A 22,802-nucleotide genomic window follows, 5' to 3' on the forward strand; every position below is an offset into this window, starting at 1 on the left:
TGTGGGTGTGTGTGTGTGAGTGTGTATGTATGTGTGTGTGGGAGGGGGTGTGTGCGCGTGTGTGTGTCGATGCAAGGTATGGTGAAAACACCAAGCGAAAATAATGTTGTTAACATTGGGACTCCTGTTTACATCTGTCAGCCAGAGCTCTCAGATTGGCTGAGAAGCCCCAATCAGGGAATACATACTCAATGAGATCCAACTGACCCCAGTTGCAATCACTACCGGCCAGAATACTGGGAAGACGTCCCTCACTTCTCTTTGGATTAGTCACATGGAATTTTTTACATTCACCTGAAGGGTGGGGTGGGAGGGTTGGGGGCTGATGCTGGACACTAATTTGATCCAAACGATGGCACCTCTAACAGCGCAGAACTCCCTCGGTACTGCACTGGAGTGCCAACATTGGATTTGCACTCATGTCTTCAGGCTACGAATTGACCTCTTGACCTTCTCACTCTGAGGCAATGGTGTCCTCACTGGGTCACAGCCAGACAGTCAGAATTCCATATGTGGGCTATTGATCTGGAGGATTGTTCCCTACCTCCTCCAAGTCCCTCCTCCCTACCTTTTATCTTCTCCTGCTGAACACTCTCTGCTCATTCCTGAAGAAGGGCCTGTGCCCGAAACGTCGAATCTCCTGTTCCCTGGATGCTGCCTGACCTGCTGTGCTGTTCCAGCAATAAAGTTTCAACTTTGATCTCCAGCATCTGCAGACCTCACTTTCTCCCCTTCTATTGGGGGAACACTGTCAACTCCCTGGTAGTATACATTCTGGACACATTCTGAACCCTGAGAGATATTCCAAAAATGAGGAATACCTAACTGCGGGGGAGACAATATTAAAAGCAACATCTATTAGAAAAGATTTATGTTGTTTATCAGACAGACCCTGCAATGGGGAAATGTGCTTTTCATTTGAAGGAAGTATTGAGTCCAAAAGTATCGAAGTTTAATAGTAAACTTCCAGTCATAATGAGAAGGGTTATCTGGAAGGGAGGGTAAAGATCATGGGAAATAAGCTGATCTATGTCCACGATAGGCACCTGTAAAAATATCCCTGAAACCCAGTGTTAAAAACAAAGTCTTGCTTTTGAGTATAAATCAGTCCTGCAGTGATAGGCTGGACCACACTGCAAATGACAAAAATCATTGTTAGAAAGGAATTTTGTTTTTGTCAGTTCTGATGGTTTCAAGCCCAAATGAGAAGTAAAGCCCCATAAAAGGATGGTTTGCCTGGGGAATGACGTCAAAGTAGAGATTTGTTTTGTGATTTTCAGGCAACCTACTGCAGTCAGTTTTCTGGCTGGAGTGTCCAATTCTGCAGCGGCCCGACATTGATTCCTGAAATGGCAACCAGTTTAGAATACTTGTATTGCACTGGTCCTGCAGAACTATTACTCACCAAGAGGTGTTGAATGGGGTGGGGATGGATGGGGTTGGAGGCGCCAATCTATGCAGAAGAGCGATGCAAAGAAAATTAATCAATGTTATAGAGTCATAGAGTCACACAGCACTGAAACAGACCCTTCAGTCCAACCAGCCCATGCCAACCGTAATCCCAAACTAAATTAGTCCCACCTGCCTGCACTTGACCCATATCCCACCAAACATTTCCTATTCATGTACTTATCTAAATGTCTTTTAAACATCCACCACTTCCTCTGGAGGTTCATTCCACACACGAACCATTCTCCGTGTAAAAACATTGCCCCTCATATCTTTTTTAAATCCTTCTTCTCTCAAATAAGCCCCTTAGTCTTGAAATCTCCATCCTAGGGAAAAGACACCTGCCATTCACCTTATCTATACCCCTCATTATTTTACAAACCACAGTAAGATCACCTCTCAACAGTGTAAAACGTCCCAGCTTATCCAGCCGCTCCCTATAACTCAAACCCTCCATTCCTGTCAACAGCTCTTCTGAGCACATTCCAGGTTAAAGATAACCTTCCTATAAAAGTAATGTTATAATATAATGTTGTAAGGATATGGCTGCCTCAAATAAAAGTTACTTCTTTTACATCCTCAGGATTTTCTTATGTGGAGAGGTTGAGTAGGTTGGGCTTGTGCTAGCTGGGGTTTGGCAAAATGAGAGAAGACCTTATTGAAACATATAATATTCTTAGGCAACTTGACAGCATATGTGGGTGGCACGGTGGCTCGGTGGTTAGCCCTGCTGCCTCACAGAGCCAAGGGACCTGGATTTGATTCCAGCCCTAGGCGATTGTCTGTGTGGAGTTTGCACATTCTCTCAATGTCTGCGTGGGTTTCCTCTGGGTGCTCTGGTTTCCTCCAACGATATTCAGGTGAGGGGAATTAGCCATGCTAATTTGCCCATAGTATTCAGGGATGCGCAGGCTAGGTGTATTAGTCAGGGATAAATAGAGTAGGGGAATGGGTCTGGGAGGATTACTCTTTGGAGGGTCAGTGTGGACTTGTTGGGTCAAATGACCTGTTTCTACACTGTAGGAAATCTGTGATGTTGTTTCTCCTTATGGAAGAGTCGAGGACAAGAGAGCATAATCCCAGAGCAAAGAGTCACCCATTTAAAACCAGTATAAGAGAGAATATTTTCTGTCAGAGAATGGTGAATCTGAATTTTTTTTTGCTGCAGAGGGCCATTGAGACTGAGTCATTGAATATATTTAATTCTGAGATAGATTTTTAATCATTAAGTGAAACAAGGGTTTTGTGGGTGAGATAGGAAAGTGGATTGTGGGTTTATCAGATCAGGTAGAGCAGGTAGGATGGGCTGAATCTTATAATATTATGATGTCACCAAGTGCTTTACAACCAATGAAATGTAGTCATTACTCTGGAAAAAGAAAATGGCAGCTAATTTGTGCAGAGCAAGGTCCTATAAACAGGACCGTAATAGCAGCCGTATGATTGGATTTAGCCACTTCTGAAAGATTCTGCCACAGACAGTGCAGCATTCTGTCAGTCCTGCACTGCCGTGTCAGCCTCTTTCTATACCAAAGCCTCTTTGGAATGGGATTTGAAGTCACAGGTGGTTTTCTGACTTGGAGGCAAATGTACTCCCACCTATGCAAAGTCTCCTCAAGGGAAAGGGCATTGTTTTGGGTGAACTCCTTGTATCGGTTTTTAAATCATGAGCTTCACTGACCAAATAAGTTGCAACTTTTTCTGTGTGCTGAAAGACATTTTGTCTGGTTGACGGGTCTGGAGTGTTGCGTGGCTTTCAATGTATTTTTCCCCATTTGATCCTGGGTTTTAGAATCCAATGTAACTGGATCTGATCTGACACAGATTGGATCTGATCTGACACAGATAGGATCTGATCTGACACAGGTTGGATCTATTTGATGCAGATTGGATCTATGTTCATGTTGCTTCTACACTGCCCAATTTGTCGCAAGCTCCGAACATCATCAGCATGAGACTTTCCACTTGCCAGCAATCCTCCAAGGGAATCTCATGCCAGCTGATGCAGAACAATTTTGTGTATGTGGAGTGATGCCCATTAGGAGCTGATTTGAGTTTGCCCAAATCAACTTTCCTTAGAGCTGTAGTAGCCAGAAGACAGACAGGATTTCAGGACATTGGAGTAAGCTAGACTAAGCCCAGACAATAAGGTTTTAACACAGAATTATACCATTGTGAACATTTGTACTTCACATATGGTAAGTCTAAACAGAATTCATCAAATACGCTTTACAATTCCCAAATATTTATATTAAAAAACATGTATATATAGAGATATTTCTCAAGCTTTTGTTCTTCCTACACTCGGTTTATGTATTTATAATGTAGCCTGGTTAGCTGGTGGTTCAGAATAATGTTAACTTGATTCCCATTCTAGCTGAGGCAGACTTGGGAGCTGCCTCTGAGTCCTGCTCCTGAGACAAGGAAGGCAATGGGAAAGCCACCACTAACAAACACACCCAGGAAAACAGCTCAGGATGGAGAAGGAGCAGACAATGAGCCAAGGACCTGCCTTCAGACAGAGCACTCAAGGCAATGACGTCAAAACGCTGTACCCTGGTGTTATTGTACATACAGGGGCTGTCTATCAGTTTTATAAAAGATGCACGAGATTGCATTCTGCACAATTGAAAGCTCAGGGTGAGGCGTCACTAATTTAGCCTCTTCTTTGATACCGATGGATTAGGAACCAACTTTGCTGGAAATGACAGTGAGACGTAATATCCCGCAACATTCCCCACAACACCGTGACTAAAGCAGTTTTCAGATAAATGCAGCAAAGGCAATTCTTCAGAGTTGATGACAACTGCAAAAAGAAATTAGTCAACATCTGCATTTGAAATAACAGCAGAAACTCAGCAAAATTTGGCAGCATCAGTGGAGAGAGAGAGAGAGAGAGAGATAACATTTCAACTCCAATAAGACTTCTACAGAAACATCAACTGTGCTTCTCTCTCTCCACAGATGCTGCCAGTCCTGCTGATTTTCTTCATCACTGACTATTTTTATTTGCGACTTTCAGCATCCACAGTTTTTTGCTTTTATTATCAGCAGTAAAATGACCTCTCTGGCTGTGAGCAGAAACTGCAAAATGGCAAGGAAGGCAGTGCAGGAATACTGTGTGCATCCAGGTTGGTGCAGAGTGAGGGAGTCATATGTTGATGAGTGAAGAGTCCTGCAATGCAGCCTGGTCCAATCCAGGGTGAGCACACACTGTCCTTTCTGCAGCATTACAATGGTAACTTCCAGTAAACCAAGGTGCAGCATTGAAGTGCAGAAGTGACCTGTAAGTGAATCAGAGATGTGGCATGAGAGTTTTTGGTGGCTGGCGTTAATCAGATGTTAATGTCTATGGACATAGCATGCATTTGGCCAGTGCCCATAGAGTGAGCCTTGAGATGTTGGTGCCCAATGTTCAACATGGCGATCGCTTGGAGCAAGCAGCAAGCTGAGTTTGCCAGGTACCTGCTCTGGTCAAGTTTGCTAATGTCTAGGAAGTTTGTAAATTGGGAGGCTGACAATTAATAAGATGAATTTTGGCATTAGCAAGGCAATTAACAATCAGTTGTGATGATCAATTGGTCACTGTCCGGCAAGACTCTTGCCACTTATCGAAAGCATAAAAGAGAGAGTGAGATGATCTTGATGTAAACAAAACCTCAAAGAACTGCAGATGTTGGAAATCAGAAAATAGAACTTGCTGGGAAGCTCAGCAACGACTGTGGAGAGAGCGTACAGTGAATGTTTCGGATCCAATGACCCTTCTTCAGAACTGATTGTAGCTAGTCCATTTGTTATTCTCTCTCTCTCTCTCTCTCTCTCTCTCTGAGCTTCACCTCCATCTATCGTTAACTCCTCTCCCTCCCTCTCCACCCATCTTCAATATACATATTAAATTTTTCCTAGTTACAATCAGTTCTGAGGAAGGGTCACTGTACCTGAAACGTTAAATCTGCTTTCTCTCTCCACTGAGTTTTCCCAGCATTTTCTGTTCTTGATCTTGATGTTAAAATGAACTCAAGGTTTGGAGTTGGACGAAATGTTGGACAATGTAGTGCACCTTTGGTCTCCAGATTACTGAAGAGATATAAAAGTAACAGACTATAGCACAGACCTTCTGGAGTATGGCCTCAATTGAGGGCTTACAACATGGAGAAAGTCTCAGGAGATTGGAACTGTTTTCAAAACTAAGGTGACTACCAGATAATTTGATCAAACTAGTGAAGATTATGAAAGGGTGTGAGATTGTAAATGAAAATGGAACAAAGGGAGCGGGATACAGAAATCAATGAGAGTTACATAAATTAGATTACAGAGAGCGAGAGGTGTATTTTCTGTTGAGTGTGAAATAAGCTGTTGCTTGAAGCAGAGGTGTTTGAAGGGGATAAACGGATGCGCAAGCTGCTGTGGGGAAAAATGTAGGATTAAGACAACTTCTTGTATAGACGGCCAACACCAACATAGGCTGGTATAGCCTCAGGGTTGACTTTCGTGTTGTGATTTCAAAATAGTTAGTGGATTTCTGCCCATCTCGTGAATACATGGATTCCCAATTTACTCTGTACTTTCTTCAAGTTCATGGCAAACTCCTTCACAAGATTCCTAGCTCCTTCCATACTCCTGACTCATTAGCTCTGTGTTTCAGAGCTAGAGGTAGTTCAAACAGAGAATTGCTATGTAATAATCTATAAACCTATCAGCAACCTATTCCTGCCTTTTTTTTTATTAGTTTATAGGACTCCAGAGACCCGATAACCATTAAGGAAACATTTATTTCAGCATAATGGCTTGTCTTTGACCAGTGAAAACATTGAGAGAATTCTCTCCTCTCCTCATTACACTCCAGTCTGTCTTGCTGCTGATGCACAGTTGTGCAGCTTTACCAGCTCATTAGGGGCCAAGGTAAGCAATCTGGCTGAAGAGATACAGGCTGGCTCCAGGTGAGAAGAGAAGAGGAGACAAGGGAAGAGGAACAAGTTTCTAATTTATTAGGTTTGAATGTGTCATCTCATTTAAATTCCCATATCAGAATTCTTACCACTGCACACAATTTAGTACAGGCGCTAACCATGCTGACATGACCACAACTACCCAAATCGATTTTTAAACCTCATGTTTTGTATTAAATACTACCATGCTGGGTGGTATGCTGGCTCAGTGGTTAGCATTGCTACCTCACAGTGTCAAGGATCTGGGTTCAATTCCAGTCTTGGGTGACTATCTGTGTGGAGCTTGCACATTCTCCCCAAGTATGCGTGCGTGCCCTCCCAAAAATGTGCAAGTTAGGCCGGATTGGCCATTGTAAATTGCTTATAGTGTGCAGGGATATGCAGGATTGGTGGATTGGCCATTGTAAATTGTCTATCGTGTGCAGGCTAGGTGGATTAGGCATAGGAAAAAGCAGCTTATGGGGACAGGGTAGAGGAGGGAAACTCCTTGGATGGTCAGTGTGGACCTGATGGGTTGGATGACCTACTTCCACAGTATAGGGATTCTACAACCCTAACCCAGATCTGCATCCAAGCTGTCCAGATCCATCTCAAGGTCAAACATTAAAGAAAGTGCAGGTCATTTCACTTTATGATGGTCTGAGATTTTGAAGCATGTTAGTCTGAGCTCTCTCCATATTCCTCATTCATGGACCTTCCAAGTGCTGTACTGTCTAACCTATACATGGAAAGTTTTATTTTATTTTTAAGTACACTATCTATTCAATCTCGCACAAAATGCGTGGAATTATCTTGGCTGTGAGGACACGGTTGAGAGCCCGGGCAATCAGTTAATCTTCCAATGGCAGTTACTGAACAACTTTGCTTTGATGGTTCACTGTTATCTCCAGGGTTAGTAGGGTTAATGCAGCAAATTGAAGGCCAAAGTCCTGCTGGCATTGATCAAAGATTCATGAAAAAACAATAGAATCTCTGAAACATATTGCAACACAGAAACATCTTGAAGCAGTGTCGTTAACTCCCAGAAAACCACAATCTTAAAAATCCTGGAATCATCAACATTATTTTGGCTGCATAGCACTTATGGTGTAGTCATTCAAAATAAATCATTCAGTCAAGAATGAAATTAATAGTGATCATGAGACTATAAAATAGCCATCAAGAAACTCCTCTGGTTCACTTTAGGGAGGGAAATCTACCATCTTTATCTGCTCTGGTCTACTAAATAGTTGATACTTAATTGATGTCAAAATCTGGAACATCCCGAGATGATGTTAGGCTCTATATAAATGTAAGTTATTTCTCTAACTGAATTACTTTGTTAATAAGGTGGAGGAAGCCACTCAATCCAGAGAAATCAGAGATAAGCAACATCTAGAGATTCCCACATGTCTAAAAAGGAAAAAGAAATAAAGACGAGCGACCTGAGCAGTCTAGTCTATACGTGACTCCAGACCCACAGCATTGTGGTTGTTTTGTTAACCGCCCTCCAAAGTGACTAGCTGCTCCATTTTACATGTGACTACCACACTTTGCTCAAGGACCATCAATCCTATATTAGGATGAGCAGTAAATGCTGGCCTTTCCAGTGCTAATAGTGGCACAATGGTTAACACAGCTGCCTCACAGTGCCGGAGTCCCAGGTTCAATTCCACCCTTGGACGACTGTCTGTATGGAGTTTGCACTTTCTCCCTGAGTCTGTATGGGCTTCCAGTCCAAAGATATGCAGGTTAGGTAGATTGGCCATGCTAAAATGCCCATAATATCCAGGGATGTGTAGGTTGAGTGAGTTAGCCATGGGAGGTGTAGGTGAGTGGGTCTGGGTGGGATGCTGTTCGGAGGGTTAGTGCGCACTCGATGGGCTGAATGGCCTGCTTCCACACTGTAGGAATTCCAAGATGGGATTTTTTTTAAAAACTGCATCCTGAGAGCATTATCAACACTGACAGCTCACTGATGGGATACTCTACAGAGTAGAAGCGAGTGGGTCACAGTTTTGTGACTCCTTACTTGGCAGGGAGTTAGACGCAAGGGAGGGAAAGAAACAGATGGTGCATCTCCTTTGGCTATTTCTGAACAATCACTGACATTAACAATGATCGTAAGGGTAATTTAATTCCTTACTGTCTCACCTGGGGAATTGGACTGAAAGTGATGAGAAAATGGCTTTTATAAATTGAGGATATATACATTTTTTGCCTTCTAATTGAGTTTTGATGAAACACAGCTGGCATCTATGACAAGAATATCATTTACGTAAGAAAATAAGCTTCAACACTGTAAATTGAAGCCTACATCAGGACTGAGGTAGAGTAGGGAGTTATGTTTAGTTCTGATCAACAGAATGTTTTCACTATTAAGTTGAATATTGCATAAAGTTTATAAAATATATAGCTGATGCCCACTTGCTCTGAGCTGAAAACCAAATAACATTTCTTTTTCTGTCTCTCAGAGGACATATTTGTACAACAGACTCAGGATGCCAAGAATCCAATTATCTACGCCGTGTTCTCTGCCTCAGGGTAGGTAAAACGGGGTTCAGTCTGGCAATGGGGACAAAACCACCTTGATCAGACAAGGCAGGAAATTAAGGAATTTCTTCTTCAAACATGACATTACTCTGTAATCATGCACATCCGAAGAAATTGTTAACTTTGCCTTCCCATTTCCCCTTTTCAATAGCAGTGTTGGATTGAAAAAGAATTGCTTGGGTTTAGGAATCTTAATGGATGTGCTTCAAGATCGAGTTGGTTAGAACAACATTCCCTCACCACTGGGACCTGAGTCTTAACTCATCCTGTCTCTTCATGTCTTAGTAGAATAATATGGTTTCTGCCAACGTTATTTCTGCCCGTTGTTAAGCAAGTTCATACCAAATCACAATCCATCAGCAATTGTCCTTTTGCTGTTGCTAAAATACAGTCCTCACCGCTCAACATATATCGCTACTTAACAGGATGTCACTAGTAATCCAGGGGCCTATGTTTCTGTGCTTGGGAAATGGTTTCAAATCCCATCATGGCAAGTGATAGTCGGAAGCCAGCACTGACACAGTGGGCCAAATGGCCCTCTACTGTGCTGAAAATGCTGTATGCTGGACCATTATTGCAGGGACTGAAAATGAAAGAGGGTGGACAATTTGCAGTTAGCTCCTCAGCTAGGCTTACGCTGAGCAAGCAAGCTCCAGGTAAAGGCTGCTGATGAATTCTATCACCGTGCCACATCTTTGCCAGTGTCAGGGAACAGTCCTGGCACAGTGGGGGCTCCCAGAGCACCCAATCTCAACTTCCAACTCGCATCAGAATTGGAAATGTGTGATGAACAGCTGAAAACTGCAGATTAAAATAAACAATCTGGGCTGTGTTTAACAGCCTCAGACATGATGGGCCAAATGACCTCCTTCTGCCCACAATAATCCTGTGATTCCACACACAATCTTCCAACAATCACAGCAAGCCCTTGGCTGAAGCCTGGATGAACTGAAGTCCTCTTTATTTCTGAAGGCTTTGCCGTGGTGTGACAATGTGCAGCATTAATGTCCTGAAATATATATATAGAAAGGTCTTTTCTTCATTGTTGTAGCAGAGGTATTAACCTAGCAAGTGTCATGGGCCGTTGCTGTTGCTTTAAAAGCCAGGAAGTGTTCTACTTGCTAACAGGAGGTTCCTTTTCCTTGCTAACAGGTCAGTCTTTAAAGGATCTGCTGTGTGTGTCTATTCAATGACAGACATCCGCACTGTCTTTAATGGGCCCTTCGCACACAAAGAGGGGCCTAATTACCAGTGGATGCCTTACACAGGGAAGATACCATATCCCAGGCCTGGCACCGTAAGTCAATAGCTGCCTTCACTAACAAGCCTTTTTCTTCAGTTTCAATCTTTTTAGACGATGCTAGGCTGGATCCCCAAGACTGATGCTCACCGTTCTCAGTTTTTCATTCACAAGAATTCATAATATGAGTTTCAGTCCCCAGCGGCACAATCGAAACGCTGGGCCAGGGCCCGCAGTCTCGTCTGAAAAAAAAAAGGGCTGGAAATCACAGCGGGTCAGCCAGCCTCCACGGAGAGCTAGCAAGCTAATGTTTCGAGTCCAAATGACTCTTCATCAGAGCTGATGTGAAGTCAGGAGGAGGCAACATTAATGCAGTAGTGTGGGGAAGGGGGAGTTGTTGCAGAGAGCTGGGGGAGAGAGGTTGCTGTTAGTGCAGATTAAGTGTTGGAAACAGAAGATAGGAGCAGGAGAAGGCCATTCGGCCCTTCGAGCCTGCTCCACCATTCAGCACGATCATGGCTGATTATCCAACTCAGTAGCCTAATCCCGCTTTCTCCCCATAACCTCTGATCCCATTCACCTCAAGTTATATATCTAGCTGTCTCTTGAACGCATTCAATGTTTGGCATCAACTACTTCCTGTGGTAATGAATTTCACGGGCTCACCATTCTTTGGGTGAAGAAATCGAAGTCGAGAGTGGAGTGCTGGAAAAGCACAGCAGGTCATGCAGCATCCGAGGAGCAGGAGAATCGATGTTTCAGGCATAAGCCCTTCATCAATCCTTCCTGATGCTGCCTGACCTGCTGTGCCTTTCCAGCACCACACTGTCCACTCTGATCTCCAGCACCTGCAGTCCTCACTTTCTCCTTTGGCTGAAGAAATGTCTCCTCATCTCCATCCTAAATGTGGCCTACCAGAATCCTCAGACTGTGAATGTGAGAATGGCAGAACAATGGGCGGCACGGTGGCACAGTGGTTAGCACTGCTGCCTCACAGCGCCAGAGACCCGGGTTCAATTCCTGCCTCAGGCGACTGACTGTGTGGAGTTTGCACGTTCTCCCCGTGTCTGCGTGGGTTTCCTCCGGGTGCTCCGGTTTCCTCCCACAGTCCAAAGATGTGCAGGTCAGGTGAATTGGCCATGCTAAATTTCCCGTAGTGTTAGGTAAGGGGTATGGGTGGGTTGCGCTTCGGCGGGTCGGTGTGGACTTGTTGGGCCGAAGGGCCTGTTTCCACACTGTAATATAATGTAATCTAAAACAAATGGTGTGTCAAACTGCCAGACTGGAAAGAACAGTCAGTCCCACTGGGCTGGGGGCAGGGGAGAGAGAGGACATGGTGACAGAGAATGTAACAAGTAGAGCTAAAAGAAAGAGAAGGATTGGGAGTGGGTTCACAACCAGATGTTGAACTTAATATTAAGTCCAGAAGATTGTAAAGTGCCTGGTCTGAAGATGAGATGGTGCTCCTCCAGTTTGTGCTGTGATTTGCTGGAACATTCTATTATGCTGAGGACAAACAAATGGGCACGCGAGCAGGGCACGATCTCAAAATAACTGGCTACGGGAAGGTCGGAGTCACGCTTGTGCACGGACCAGAGGTGTTCTGCAAAGCGGTCATCCAGTCTGCATTTGGTTTCTCCAATGTAGAGTAGGCCACATTGGGTGTAGCGAGTACAATAGAGTAGATTGGAGGATGTACAGGCGGAATGCTGCTTCACCTGGAAGTACTGTTCAGGCCCTTGGATGGTGAGCAGGGAGGTGGTGAAGGGGCAGGTGTTGCACCTCCTGCGGTTACATGAGAAGGTACAATGGGAAGGGGTGTGGTCTCATTGTTATTCCTTATTTGTTCAAAAGTCATGCCCAATGCTCTTTCACCAAGTGAAAAGATTCCCCTGGTTAGTTTAAAAACATTTTTTTGCTCCCTTTCAGGCTGTCATGGGCAGTTTGAGCAAAATAGATTGTACCAAATGATATTGTACCACTTGAAACAGCAACAACTAATAGCAGTCATTAAGGGCTGGGCCTGTACTTCTCTCTGACCGACTCCTTGTTCTAAGCTCTCGCTCAGTCATTATGTAACAGCCATATAGATCATTTGATCATCAAAGGCAACTCCATTGGTGAGTGCAGCACTTTTAAGAATACTTACCGAAGATGAATGGATTGGACAGTTATTGCATCACATGTAATCAGTATTGGTGTTTTTCCCAGGACAGGGTGTATCCAGATCAATATTTAGGCCAAGCTGTTGCAGTTAATGGAGCTATTCCAGACACCTCCCATGTCAATGATCTTGTGGAAACAGCCAGGTTCCTTCTGCTGAAGGGAAAACCAGGACAGAATATTCCTAGAGACTTCCAATGGGGAGAGGATTGTCTTTCCAATTCTCAGAGTAATTGGTTTGCAATGGCATCCCCCACCCCACCCCCAAACCACCGATGAAGGTGAGATTCCAGCGCAAACTGAGCTGCACTGTTAGGTAGATACAGCGTCCTTTAGGAGGCTGGAATTTAGGCGCCATATAATGGAAGCTTCTCCCTGCATTTCTCCGCTGCCACAGTTAACACAGAAACATGTGATGTTCAAAACGTGCGTCAGTAAGAGAGCCCCTAGATGCCACGTGTTGCCAGTAATGCCCTCCTGCCCACCTCCTGCATCTTACTAACAAAGTCATTCATGTTGGAGGCATCTTCAAAAAGTCACTATTGACTACACTATGGTCCATGCATCATTGCAAACTGAAACACAGTTGTAGAAAAAAACTTCCTTTACAAATATCTCTTGCAGTGTCCCGGTGGTACGTTTACTCCTTCGATGAAATCTACAAAAGATTACCCAGACGAAGTGATCAACTTCATGAGGAACCATCCCAGCATGTACAATGCCATCTACCCAGTGCACAAGCGCCCTCTGGTGGTCAGGACCAATGTGGATTATGAATTCACGACCATCACAGTGGACCAGGTGGATGCTGCTGATGGACGGTATGAGGTCCTATTCCTCGGAACAGGTAAAGGGGCCTGTTTAGAAAATATAACTCTTTCTTGCCCAGATGGAGTTGGCGGAGTCGCAATGGGTATTAGAGGGAACTGAAAGGGTGTTGTGTTGAAGCTGACATGCCGAAATTTGCAATAAACACAGTGCATCTGATACGGATGAATTAAAATTGTTATTTTTGGGGCAGCACGGTAGTTCAGTAGTTAACGCTGCTGCCTCTCAGTGCCAGGGGTCTGGGTTTGATTCCAGCCTCAGGTGACTGTCTATGTAGAGTTTGCATATTCTCCCTGTGTCATTATGTGTGCATTTTCTCTAGGTGCTCTGGTTTCCCCTCATAGTCCAAAGATGTGCAGGTTACGTGGATTGGCCATAGAGTCCAGGGATGTGGAGGCTAGATAGATTAGCCATGAGAAATGCATGGTCATAGGGAAAGGATGGGGGCTAGGCCTAGGTGGGATGCTTCTCAGAGGATTGATGCAGACGGGATAGTCCAAGTGGCCTCTTTTCACACTTTCACTTCAATGATTATTAAATCACAGGACTCAAAAAGATTTGGTGTTTTCTTAAGTTAATTCTTTCAATGACAGATTCTTTCTTGCACCATGCTGCAAACCATATAATAAAACTATTTCCACAATACTACCAGAGACTGCTGGGATTTAAGCTGCTTGGTTTAACAGCAGTGACCACATGACCTGAGATCCACCTGACTTACCCATTAGAGCCACATTATACATGACGTCTAATGTCTGTCCTTTAGGTTCCAGTATAAATTCCATGTCACTGAATCTCTACAACAGGCCCTACAGCCAGCTACAATGTAAAAAGTGTCCCAAGTGACTTTTCTTTTAACAGGAAAAGGGGAAGTCCCATATTTCACCTCATCACTCTCCTTTCTTCATTTTCATTCAGATCGGGGAACAGTGCAGAAAGTGATTGTGTTACCCAAAGATGACATGGAGACTGAGGAACTCATTCTCGAAGAAGTTGAGGTTTTCAAGGTCAGTGATAGCTTCTTAATCTGATTACTTTTAACAGTAAATCTGCAATTTGGAAATGATGACAAGATATTTGGGGATATTGCCAAGACTTTCAAAGTGACTTAAAATAGTAGGATTATAGAAGTTTACCAATAAAACGTGAGGCCATTTGGTCTATCATGTCGTTGCTGGTTCTTTGCTAAAGTAACCCAGGACCAACCCCATTCTGTCTCCAGATTGGCTTACATTTTTCTTTGCTCTGAAATGTTTATCCCGTAACTCATCCCTTAACTGGTGCAATGAGGTCTATCTCAACTCCTCTCAGGGGCAATGCGTTCCTTGCACTACAAACCCCATTTTAAAACACTGCCTCAGGATGACATAGTGGCTCAGTGGTTAGCACTGCTGCCTCACAGCACCAGGGACCCAAGTTTGCTTCCAGCCTTGCTTGTAGAGCTTGCATGTTCTCCCTGTGTCTGTGCAGGATTCTACTGGGTAGTCTGGTTTCCTCCTGTGGTCCAAAGACGTTCAGGTTAAATGAATTGGTTATGCTTAAATTGCCGACGATGTGCAGGGTAGCCATGATGAAAATCCCAAATGAGGGTTTCTGGGTGCGATGTCCTTTGAAGGGCCAAATGCACTGTAGGGATTTGATGGTTTGTGCTTTGTGACATTAAGGCAGACGGAGATCTACACTGCCCCTTTGCAAAACATTAGTCCTGATTCAATACTAAATATTTTTCCTTCTTTTAAAAATATTTCCTGTCACTAATTTAATAAAGAGAACATTTGACAACTATTTCCGATCCCTCAAGAACACAACTATTCAGCTACTTTCTTCCACTTTCTTTCGAGCCTGTGTCAAGTTATAGTCCTGATTTTCAGATGGCTGGTCCATCTCAACCCCAAGGATTCTATGTCCCTCTTCCACTTGACAGTATTTCCCATGAGAAGCCAGATAGGAGCAGATTTGGCAAATTAAACAGCAGTTCTTAAGGAACATGATACATTAGGCTGCCTCTCCTTCTATAAGCAGAGCAAGAAACATGCCAGTTTTTAAAAGGTGAAAAATGCCATTCACATGCCAAGGCATTTGTGCACCTCTTTGTGGGTCCTCAGCTGGAGAACCTCAGCAGGTCTGGCAGCAGTTCTGAGGAAGGGTCACTCGACCCGAAACGTTAACTCTGGATTCTCTTCACAGATGCTGCCAGGCCTGTTGAGGTTTATCAATTTCTATTTCTGTTTCTAATTTACAGAGTCCTTAGTTCTTTCAGTTTTTATACTGTGCATGTTGACAAATTCTAACATTTAATTTTTCAGATGCCAACGGAAGTAAAGACAATGAAGATCTCATCCAAAAGGGTGACTATCACTTAGCTACTTGACTGACAGATTGTAATAGTGTTTAAGTTTAAAGTAAACAAAAATTTCCATCGGGGAGATTAGTTTAATTGTTCAGACTTAGAAAAGAAGACCGAAAATCCCCTCTCTGATCTTCAAATTAATGTTGCTTCCCCCATTTCTGCACAAACTGGTCCACTTCTGAATTCAAGGGTTGCATGTCTACCTGGATTAATAACTTAGTTTCCTACCTTTGTTTCCCTTATGATGTTGACCATTTACCTGAATGAGTGAGTGAAAAAGCAATCTAATTATGGACCTGTTACTATATTTTTGAAGTCTGCCCAATTTCTACTCATTCCCTGACCTGAACATATATGAAACCCATTCTGTAGATGATGTAGAATCTAATGTATGCCCAATGCTAGCTATGAAGCAACAGCACATTTTACAAACCTGATTACTTTTCCACATGCTAGATAGCTGTTCATGTTCAGTGACTTCCGCTGTGGTTTCCAATGAATGACTTAATGGCAGAATTATGAACTGCCTATCACTCACATCATCCAGTCCTAAACTGTATTCCACAGTGGTGACTGTCCTAAATCCACAGTCTTAATGTTTGTCTTTTGTGTTTTTAATAGCAACAGCTGTATGTCGGTTCTACCTTGGGCATTACACAAGTTGCACTCCACCGCTGCGATGTTTATGGAGAGGCCTGTGCTGATTGCTGCCTTGCCAGAGATCCGTACTGTGCTTGGGATGGCAAAGCTTGCTCCAGATATTTAGCATCATCCAAAAGGTAAATAATCGATTGACTGTCAGTGAACCGTTCACTCGCTTACTGTGCCCCTTCACTGACAGCTCAGAGTCAATCCCTGCATATGGAAACACAAACGAGCAACAACTCAGTAATCCATCTGGGTCTGTATGGGTTGTCTGCCTACCTTGTGGATGCACCTTTGACTGACTTCGTTAAAAATTACACAACACCGGGTTATAGTTCAATAGGTTTATTTGGAAGCACTAGCTTTTAGAGCACTGCTCTTTCACCTGATGAAGAAGCAGCACTCTGAAAGCTAGTGCTTCCAAATAAACCTGTTGGATCATAACCTGTGCTGTGTGATTTTATAACTTTGTATACCCCAATCCAAAACCGGCGCGTCCAAGTCTTGATTTACTTAGATATTTCAGATTGCTTCAACTCCACCAGATATTACCAAAGATGTCCGTGTCCTGGAGCTGTCACCAAACAGATAGTTTGATCATTTCTTTCCTTGCCTAATCCTACTGTAACATTCAAGCAGCTCAATGTCATTCCAAACAAAAAAAGGTTTGATTGGCACCAAGTCCATAACCTTCAGCATTCATTCCTCACATTAGTGACGGCAGAGTGTACCATCTACAAATGCACTGCAACAACTCAGCAAGGCTTCTTCAACATTACCTACCAAGCACAATGAAAATAAAATCATAGGAACACAGTCACCTGCGAGCTCCCCTTCATCACGCACATTAGCAGCTACATCACGGTTCCTTCAATGTGGCTGAGTCAAAATCCTGAATCTCCATTGCTGACAGCACTGAGGGTGTATCTATCACCCCAAGGACTGCACTGGTTCAAGTAGGCATCTTGGCAGCACCTTCTCCAGGACCGGTAATAACTACTGGACTGGCCGGCGGATTTTGTGAGCAGATGAAAGCATGGATTTCCCACCATTTGTCCCAGATAATGCAAAACTTACATTCAGAAGAAATTTCTTTAGCGTGGAGAATTAGGTATGGATAAAAAATAATGCAACTGCAGTCAACTGATATTTAGTAAAAGTGTAAGACAGATACAACAACTAGATTGAAGTTCATTGACCATTTGCAATGAAGCGTTTTGTTTCCGTATCTCTGAGGTTGTTCAATAGTGATGTAAGGAGTTATTTCTCATATTTCAGGAGCAATATCACGTGCATAAGATCCTGCAGACTCAATGGTAACATAGTGGGGTGGTCAAGTATTAGTGCCCTCTCTCAGATCATTGTTTTTTCTTTATTCATTCACGGGATGAGGGCAGCGCTGGCTAGGCCAGCATTTATTGCCCATCCCTAATTACCCAGAGGGCAGTTCAGAGTCAGCCACATTGCTGTGGGTTTGGAGTCATGGTTAGGCCAGACCAGGTAAGGATGGCAGTTTCCTTCCCTAAAGGACATTAGTGAACCAGCTGGGCTTTTCCAAAAATCAACAATGGATTCACGGTCATCAACTCTTAATTCCAGATCTTACTGAGTTCAAATTACACTGTCCGCCGTGGTGGGATTCAAATCCGGGTCCCTATGAACGTTACTTGGGTCTCTGGATTAACATCGAGAGTGTGATGCTGAAAACGCACGGCAGGTCAGGCAGCATCCGAGGAGCAGAAAAAACGATGTTTCAGGTCATCGGCCCTTTCCTGACGAAGGGCTTTTGTCCGAAACGTCAATCTTCCTGCTCCTCAGATGCTGCCTGACCTGCTGTGCTTTTCCAGCACCACATTCTTGACTCTAATCTCCAGCATCTGCAGTCCTCACTTTCACCTCTCTGGATTAATAATCTAGCGATAATACCACTAAGCCATTGCCTTCCCTGCTACCATGCCTGATCCTGAGGCATGGTTTGTTGTCCACCCACATGCCTGACACAAGACTTACCAAACAAGCTCACAACTTGGAGCTTGATCACAGCAGGTGGTTACTGGGAGGATAGAGAAAATGCTTCAAGGATATCCTCAAAACCTCCCTGACAAATGCCATGTCCTCATCAACCTGTTGGAATCTTTTGCCCAGGACTATCCGACCTGGAGAATGTGTACCTACAGAGCTAGTAACCACCTCCAGCATCACTGACTGGCCCAGGTGGAGAACAAGCACAAACTGTGGAAGGACTGAGGGAACACCACCCACCTCCAACACCACCTGCCCCCCACCAGCAGCAGGGTGTGTGGATCCAGCACAGGAAAGTTTAGTCACGTTAGGAATCCACAACACCAGACTGAAGGGAAGTCACCCTCGGTCTCAAGGTTCTGCCAAAGAAGAGGAATAAGAGTTTACTTCCAATGACGTATTACAATGTTTGTGTTTAACTAGTGTTTTTCACATTGAGCTGTCTCACATATCAAGTTGTTCTGGAAATGCCATGGTAGTTAATTATCTACACATTCTGCCACCGGACCACCCAAAAAAAAAACACAAAGACGTACAGATGAATTATTCACTTCCTTTGGCAGAGGTTGCAAGCTTCAACAAATAGCTCTGCTTTGGGAATTTGCAGAAAAACTCCGCATTGGTTTGCCTCAGGACAGTATTAAATTGGGAAGAGAACATGAGAAGGGAAGAGCATTCGTAGATTCTGGAAAGAGAAGAATTTTTTTCTTTGATTCTATGTTTTCTTAGTACCTGGTAACAGACCATTAATGAGACCCCAGCAACCTAAGTCCATATTACAGGTATAAATAAACCAATTTATATCTGTAATAAAAATTGGATTTCCATGTGTGTTGACACCACAGGCACATAATATCATCATCAGGCAATTGATTGGTCTGGACTTTGAAGGCAACAATGAATGTATTTATTAATATTCATTCAAAATTCTTATCAATCTGATGTCTCCAGCCAGCAGAGAAATGCAATGCACATTTCACTTACCAGGCTGCAATTGACGCTTTCATATTCTGATAGAGTTAATAAAATGAATTTTATCTAATTCTCCAACTGGCAGTAGGAGGAACAGGTTTAAAGAAATTAGCACACGGATCAGAAGGAGGATAAGGGGATTTTTTTTCCACTATGCACAGCAAGTTGACACACTCTGGAATGCATTGCCTGAAAGGGCAGCAGAGATAGCAGATTCTCCATTGATTATAAGCTTCAATAGAACTTTTTTTCAGCAGGATTGGGGAAAAGTGATGAGAGTGAGATGAATTAAATAGTTTTTTTTTAAAAAAGGGCAGAACAACCACGATGGGTCAAATGGCCTTTCTGCATGCTGTAAGATTCTGTGAAGTTAGCCCTGTCATTGTGAAGGTGTAACTGTTATTCCAGTATTAACTCCAGGTTGTTCGAAATTTATATTGAAAATCTCCTCAAAATTTGCACAAGCTGAATCCTACACTCATTATATTTTTCACTGTGTCACTTCATTTATCACAGCTGCTGTCACTGTAGCAGAAAATCATTTTCTTTAGTTTTACATTCATGCAGCAAAGCATCTCTTGGTTATAGCGAACCTGTCACTCATGTTTTTCTTAGACTTTTAGCTCAGCTTAGTCTGAGTATAATTATGTATAAATTCTCTATTTTGATTGAGCTCCAAATCAGAAATTTAAAAAGAAAATCATTATTATTTCAACAGTCAGCTGTCAGATAAATTGAAGTCTTTTATTTTATTATTAAAACTGAAGTTTGTGGGTTAATAATTTGTTGAAATTATTGATTTTAATACAAAAGATGAGGAAAACTATATTAAAGAAGTCTCCATTGTTGAGACTTTACCTAATCTGTGAATATTTAGAATCATAGTCATACAGCACAGAAACAGACCCTTTGGTCCAACCAGTCCATGCCGACCACAATCCCAAACTAAACTATTCCAACTGCCTGCCTTGGTCCACATCCCTCCAAACATTCCCTATTCAAGTACTTATCCAAATGTCTTTTAAACATTGTAATTGTACCTACATCCACCTCTTCCTCTGGAAGTTCATTCCACACATAAACCACCCTCTGTGTAAAAAAATTGCACTCATGTCTTTTTTAAATCTTTCTCCTCACACCTTAAAAATATGCCCCTAGTCTTCGAATCCTCCATCCGAGGGCAAAGAAACCTGCCATTCACCTTATCTATACCCCTCATCAATTTATAAACCTCGAAAAGGTCACTTCTCAACCTCCTGAGCTCCAATGAACAAAAGTTCCAGGCTACCCGTCCTCTCCTTATAACTCAAACCCTCTATTCCCAGCAACAGCCTGGAACATCTTTTCTGAACCCTCTCCAGCTTAATAATATCCTTCCTTTCACAAGGAGACAAGAACTGGACACAGTATTCCAGAAAAGGCCTCACCAACATCCTGTACAACCTCAACATAACATCCCAATCCCTATACTTAAAGGTCTGAGCAATTAAGGCAAGGATGCTAAATGCCTTCTTAACCATCCTGTCTATATATGACCTGTAGCACAGCATTTCAACTCCCCCTCCCACTCCACCGAGGATATGCAGGTCATTGGACTCATCCACCGCCAAACCACAACAACCCGACGGCCGGAGGAGGAGCGTCTTATCTTCCGACTGGGAACCCTCCAACCGCAGGGGATGAACTTGGACCTCACCAGTTTCTTCATCCCCCCTCCCCCCACCTTGGCTCAGCCGAATCCCTCCAGCCCGGCACCGCCTTCCTGACCTGCAGTCTTCTCCTCGACCTCTCCGCCTCCACCCTACTCCGACCTATCACCCTCACCTTGACCTCTTTCCACCTATCACATTCCCAACTCCCCTCCTCCAAGTCCCTCCTCCCTACCTTTTATCTTCTCCTGCTGAACACTCTCTGCTCATTCCTGAAGAAGGGCCTGTGCCCGAAACGTCGAATCTCCTGTTCCCTGGATGCTGCCTGACCTGCTGTGCTGTTCCAGCAATAAAGTTTCAACTATATATGAAGCAAACTTCAAAGAATTACATTATGCAAGATCCTACTTTTAATCATGCAAGTCTGATTTTTTTTATTTTACCAAAATACAATATTTGAATAAAAGAAAAATAGTCCACATGCTGGAAATATGGAGCAAACACAGACAATACTGGACAAACAGTGTTCTGCAGAAATCATGCCAGACTCGAAACATTAACCCTGTTTCTCTTTCCAATGATGCTGCCTGACCTGCTGAGTTTCTCTAGCATTTTCTATTTGTTGCAAATATTCGATAATGTTTCTGTCTACACACTGAGCAGCATTTCCTACTTTGCACATGAAGTTAAGATTCAGTCGGGATGAAAATTCATAAAAACGGTGTCTTATTAGATTAGATTACTTTACAGTGTGGAAACAGGCCCTTCGGCCCAACAAGTCCACACCGACCCGCCGAAGCGCAAACCACCCATACCCCTACATTTACCCCTTACCTAACACTACGGACAATTTAGCATGGCCAATTCACCTGACCTGCACATCTTTGAACTGTGGGAGGAAACCGGAGCACCCGGAGGAAACCCACGCAGACACGGGGAGAATGTGCAAACTCCACACAGTCAGTCGCCTGAGGCGGGAATTGAACCCGGGTCTCTGGCGCTGTGAGGCAGCAATGCTAACCACTGTGCCACCATGCCGCCCACTGATATGGGGATTTCACTGGAACTTACTTCCTTTTGTTTTTCACAGACGAAGCCGAAGGCAGGATGTACGACACGGCAACCCAATCAGACAGTGCCGAGGTTACAATTCCAATGGTAAGTAGGGAGAGATTTCCTTGTCCTGAATACATGATGAACACTGGGCACTGAGTGAATAGTTTACAGTGAGGCCAGGGTGAATTTGAGACACAGACAGCAAAAGTGTGAATGAGGTATGCGTGCTCAGGAGAGTTAGAGGACTATCAACAGCCAGAGTTAGAGATACAGAAACGAGAGATTCAGAAGGATTACATGAACGTTCCAGAGAGATGCACATGAGAGATCCAGAGAAACGCGCATGTGGATTCCGGAGAGATTTTACATGAGAGATTTAGAGAAATGTACACAAGAGATTTAGAGAGATGTACATGAGGGATTTAGAGAGATGCGTATGAGAGATTTAGAGAGATGTACATGAGAGAGTTAGAGAGATGTACATGAGAGATTTAGAGAGATGTACATGAGGGATTTAGAGAGATGTACATGAGGGATTTAGAGAGATGTGTATGAGAGATTTAGAGAGATGTACATGAGAGATTTAGAGAGATGTATATGAGGGATTTAGAGAGATGTACATGAGGGATTTAGAGAGATGTGTATATGAGATTTAGAGAGATGTACATGAGGGATTTAGAGAGATGTGTATGAGAGATTCAGAGAGATGTACATGAGGGATTTAGAGAGATGTTCATGAGAGATTTAGAGAGATGTGCATGAGGGATTTAGAGAGATATACATGAGAGATTTAGAGAGATGTACATGAGAGATTTAGAGAGATGTACATGAGGGATTTAGAGAGATGTGTATGAGAGATTTAGAGAGATGTACATGAGAGAGTTAGAGAGATGTACATGAGAGAGTTAGAGAGATGTACATGAGGGATTTAGAGAGATGTACATGAG

At 43.3% G+C, this 22,802-nt stretch overlaps 1 protein-coding gene across 6 annotated transcripts in view; it reads left to right on the plus strand.

The window, feature by feature from the left end:
- The window catches only part of sema3fb (sema domain, immunoglobulin domain (Ig), short basic domain, secreted, (semaphorin) 3Fb), a 258,663-nt gene that overhangs the window by 224,152 nt on the left and 11,709 nt on the right, over positions 1–22,802 (plus strand). For all 6 annotated transcript variants that reach the window (XM_043707713.1, XM_043707714.1, XM_043707715.1 and 3 more), the window contains 7 exons: positions 8,852–8,921; positions 10,083–10,227; positions 12,958–13,180; positions 14,080–14,168; positions 15,468–15,509; positions 16,133–16,290; positions 21,890–21,957. In XM_043707713.1, coding sequence (XP_043563648.1) covers positions 8,852–8,921; positions 10,083–10,227; positions 12,958–13,180; positions 14,080–14,168; positions 15,468–15,509; positions 16,133–16,290; positions 21,890–21,957 — 795 coding nt within the window. The remainder of the gene's footprint in view (positions 1–8,851; positions 8,922–10,082; positions 10,228–12,957; positions 13,181–14,079; positions 14,169–15,467; positions 15,510–16,132; positions 16,291–21,889; positions 21,958–22,802) is intronic.

This window comes from Chiloscyllium plagiosum, chromosome 18 (assembly GCF_004010195.1).
Source record: "Chiloscyllium plagiosum isolate BGI_BamShark_2017 chromosome 18, ASM401019v2, whole genome shotgun sequence".
NCBI classification, from domain to species: Eukaryota; Metazoa; Chordata; class Chondrichthyes; order Orectolobiformes; family Hemiscylliidae; genus Chiloscyllium; species Chiloscyllium plagiosum.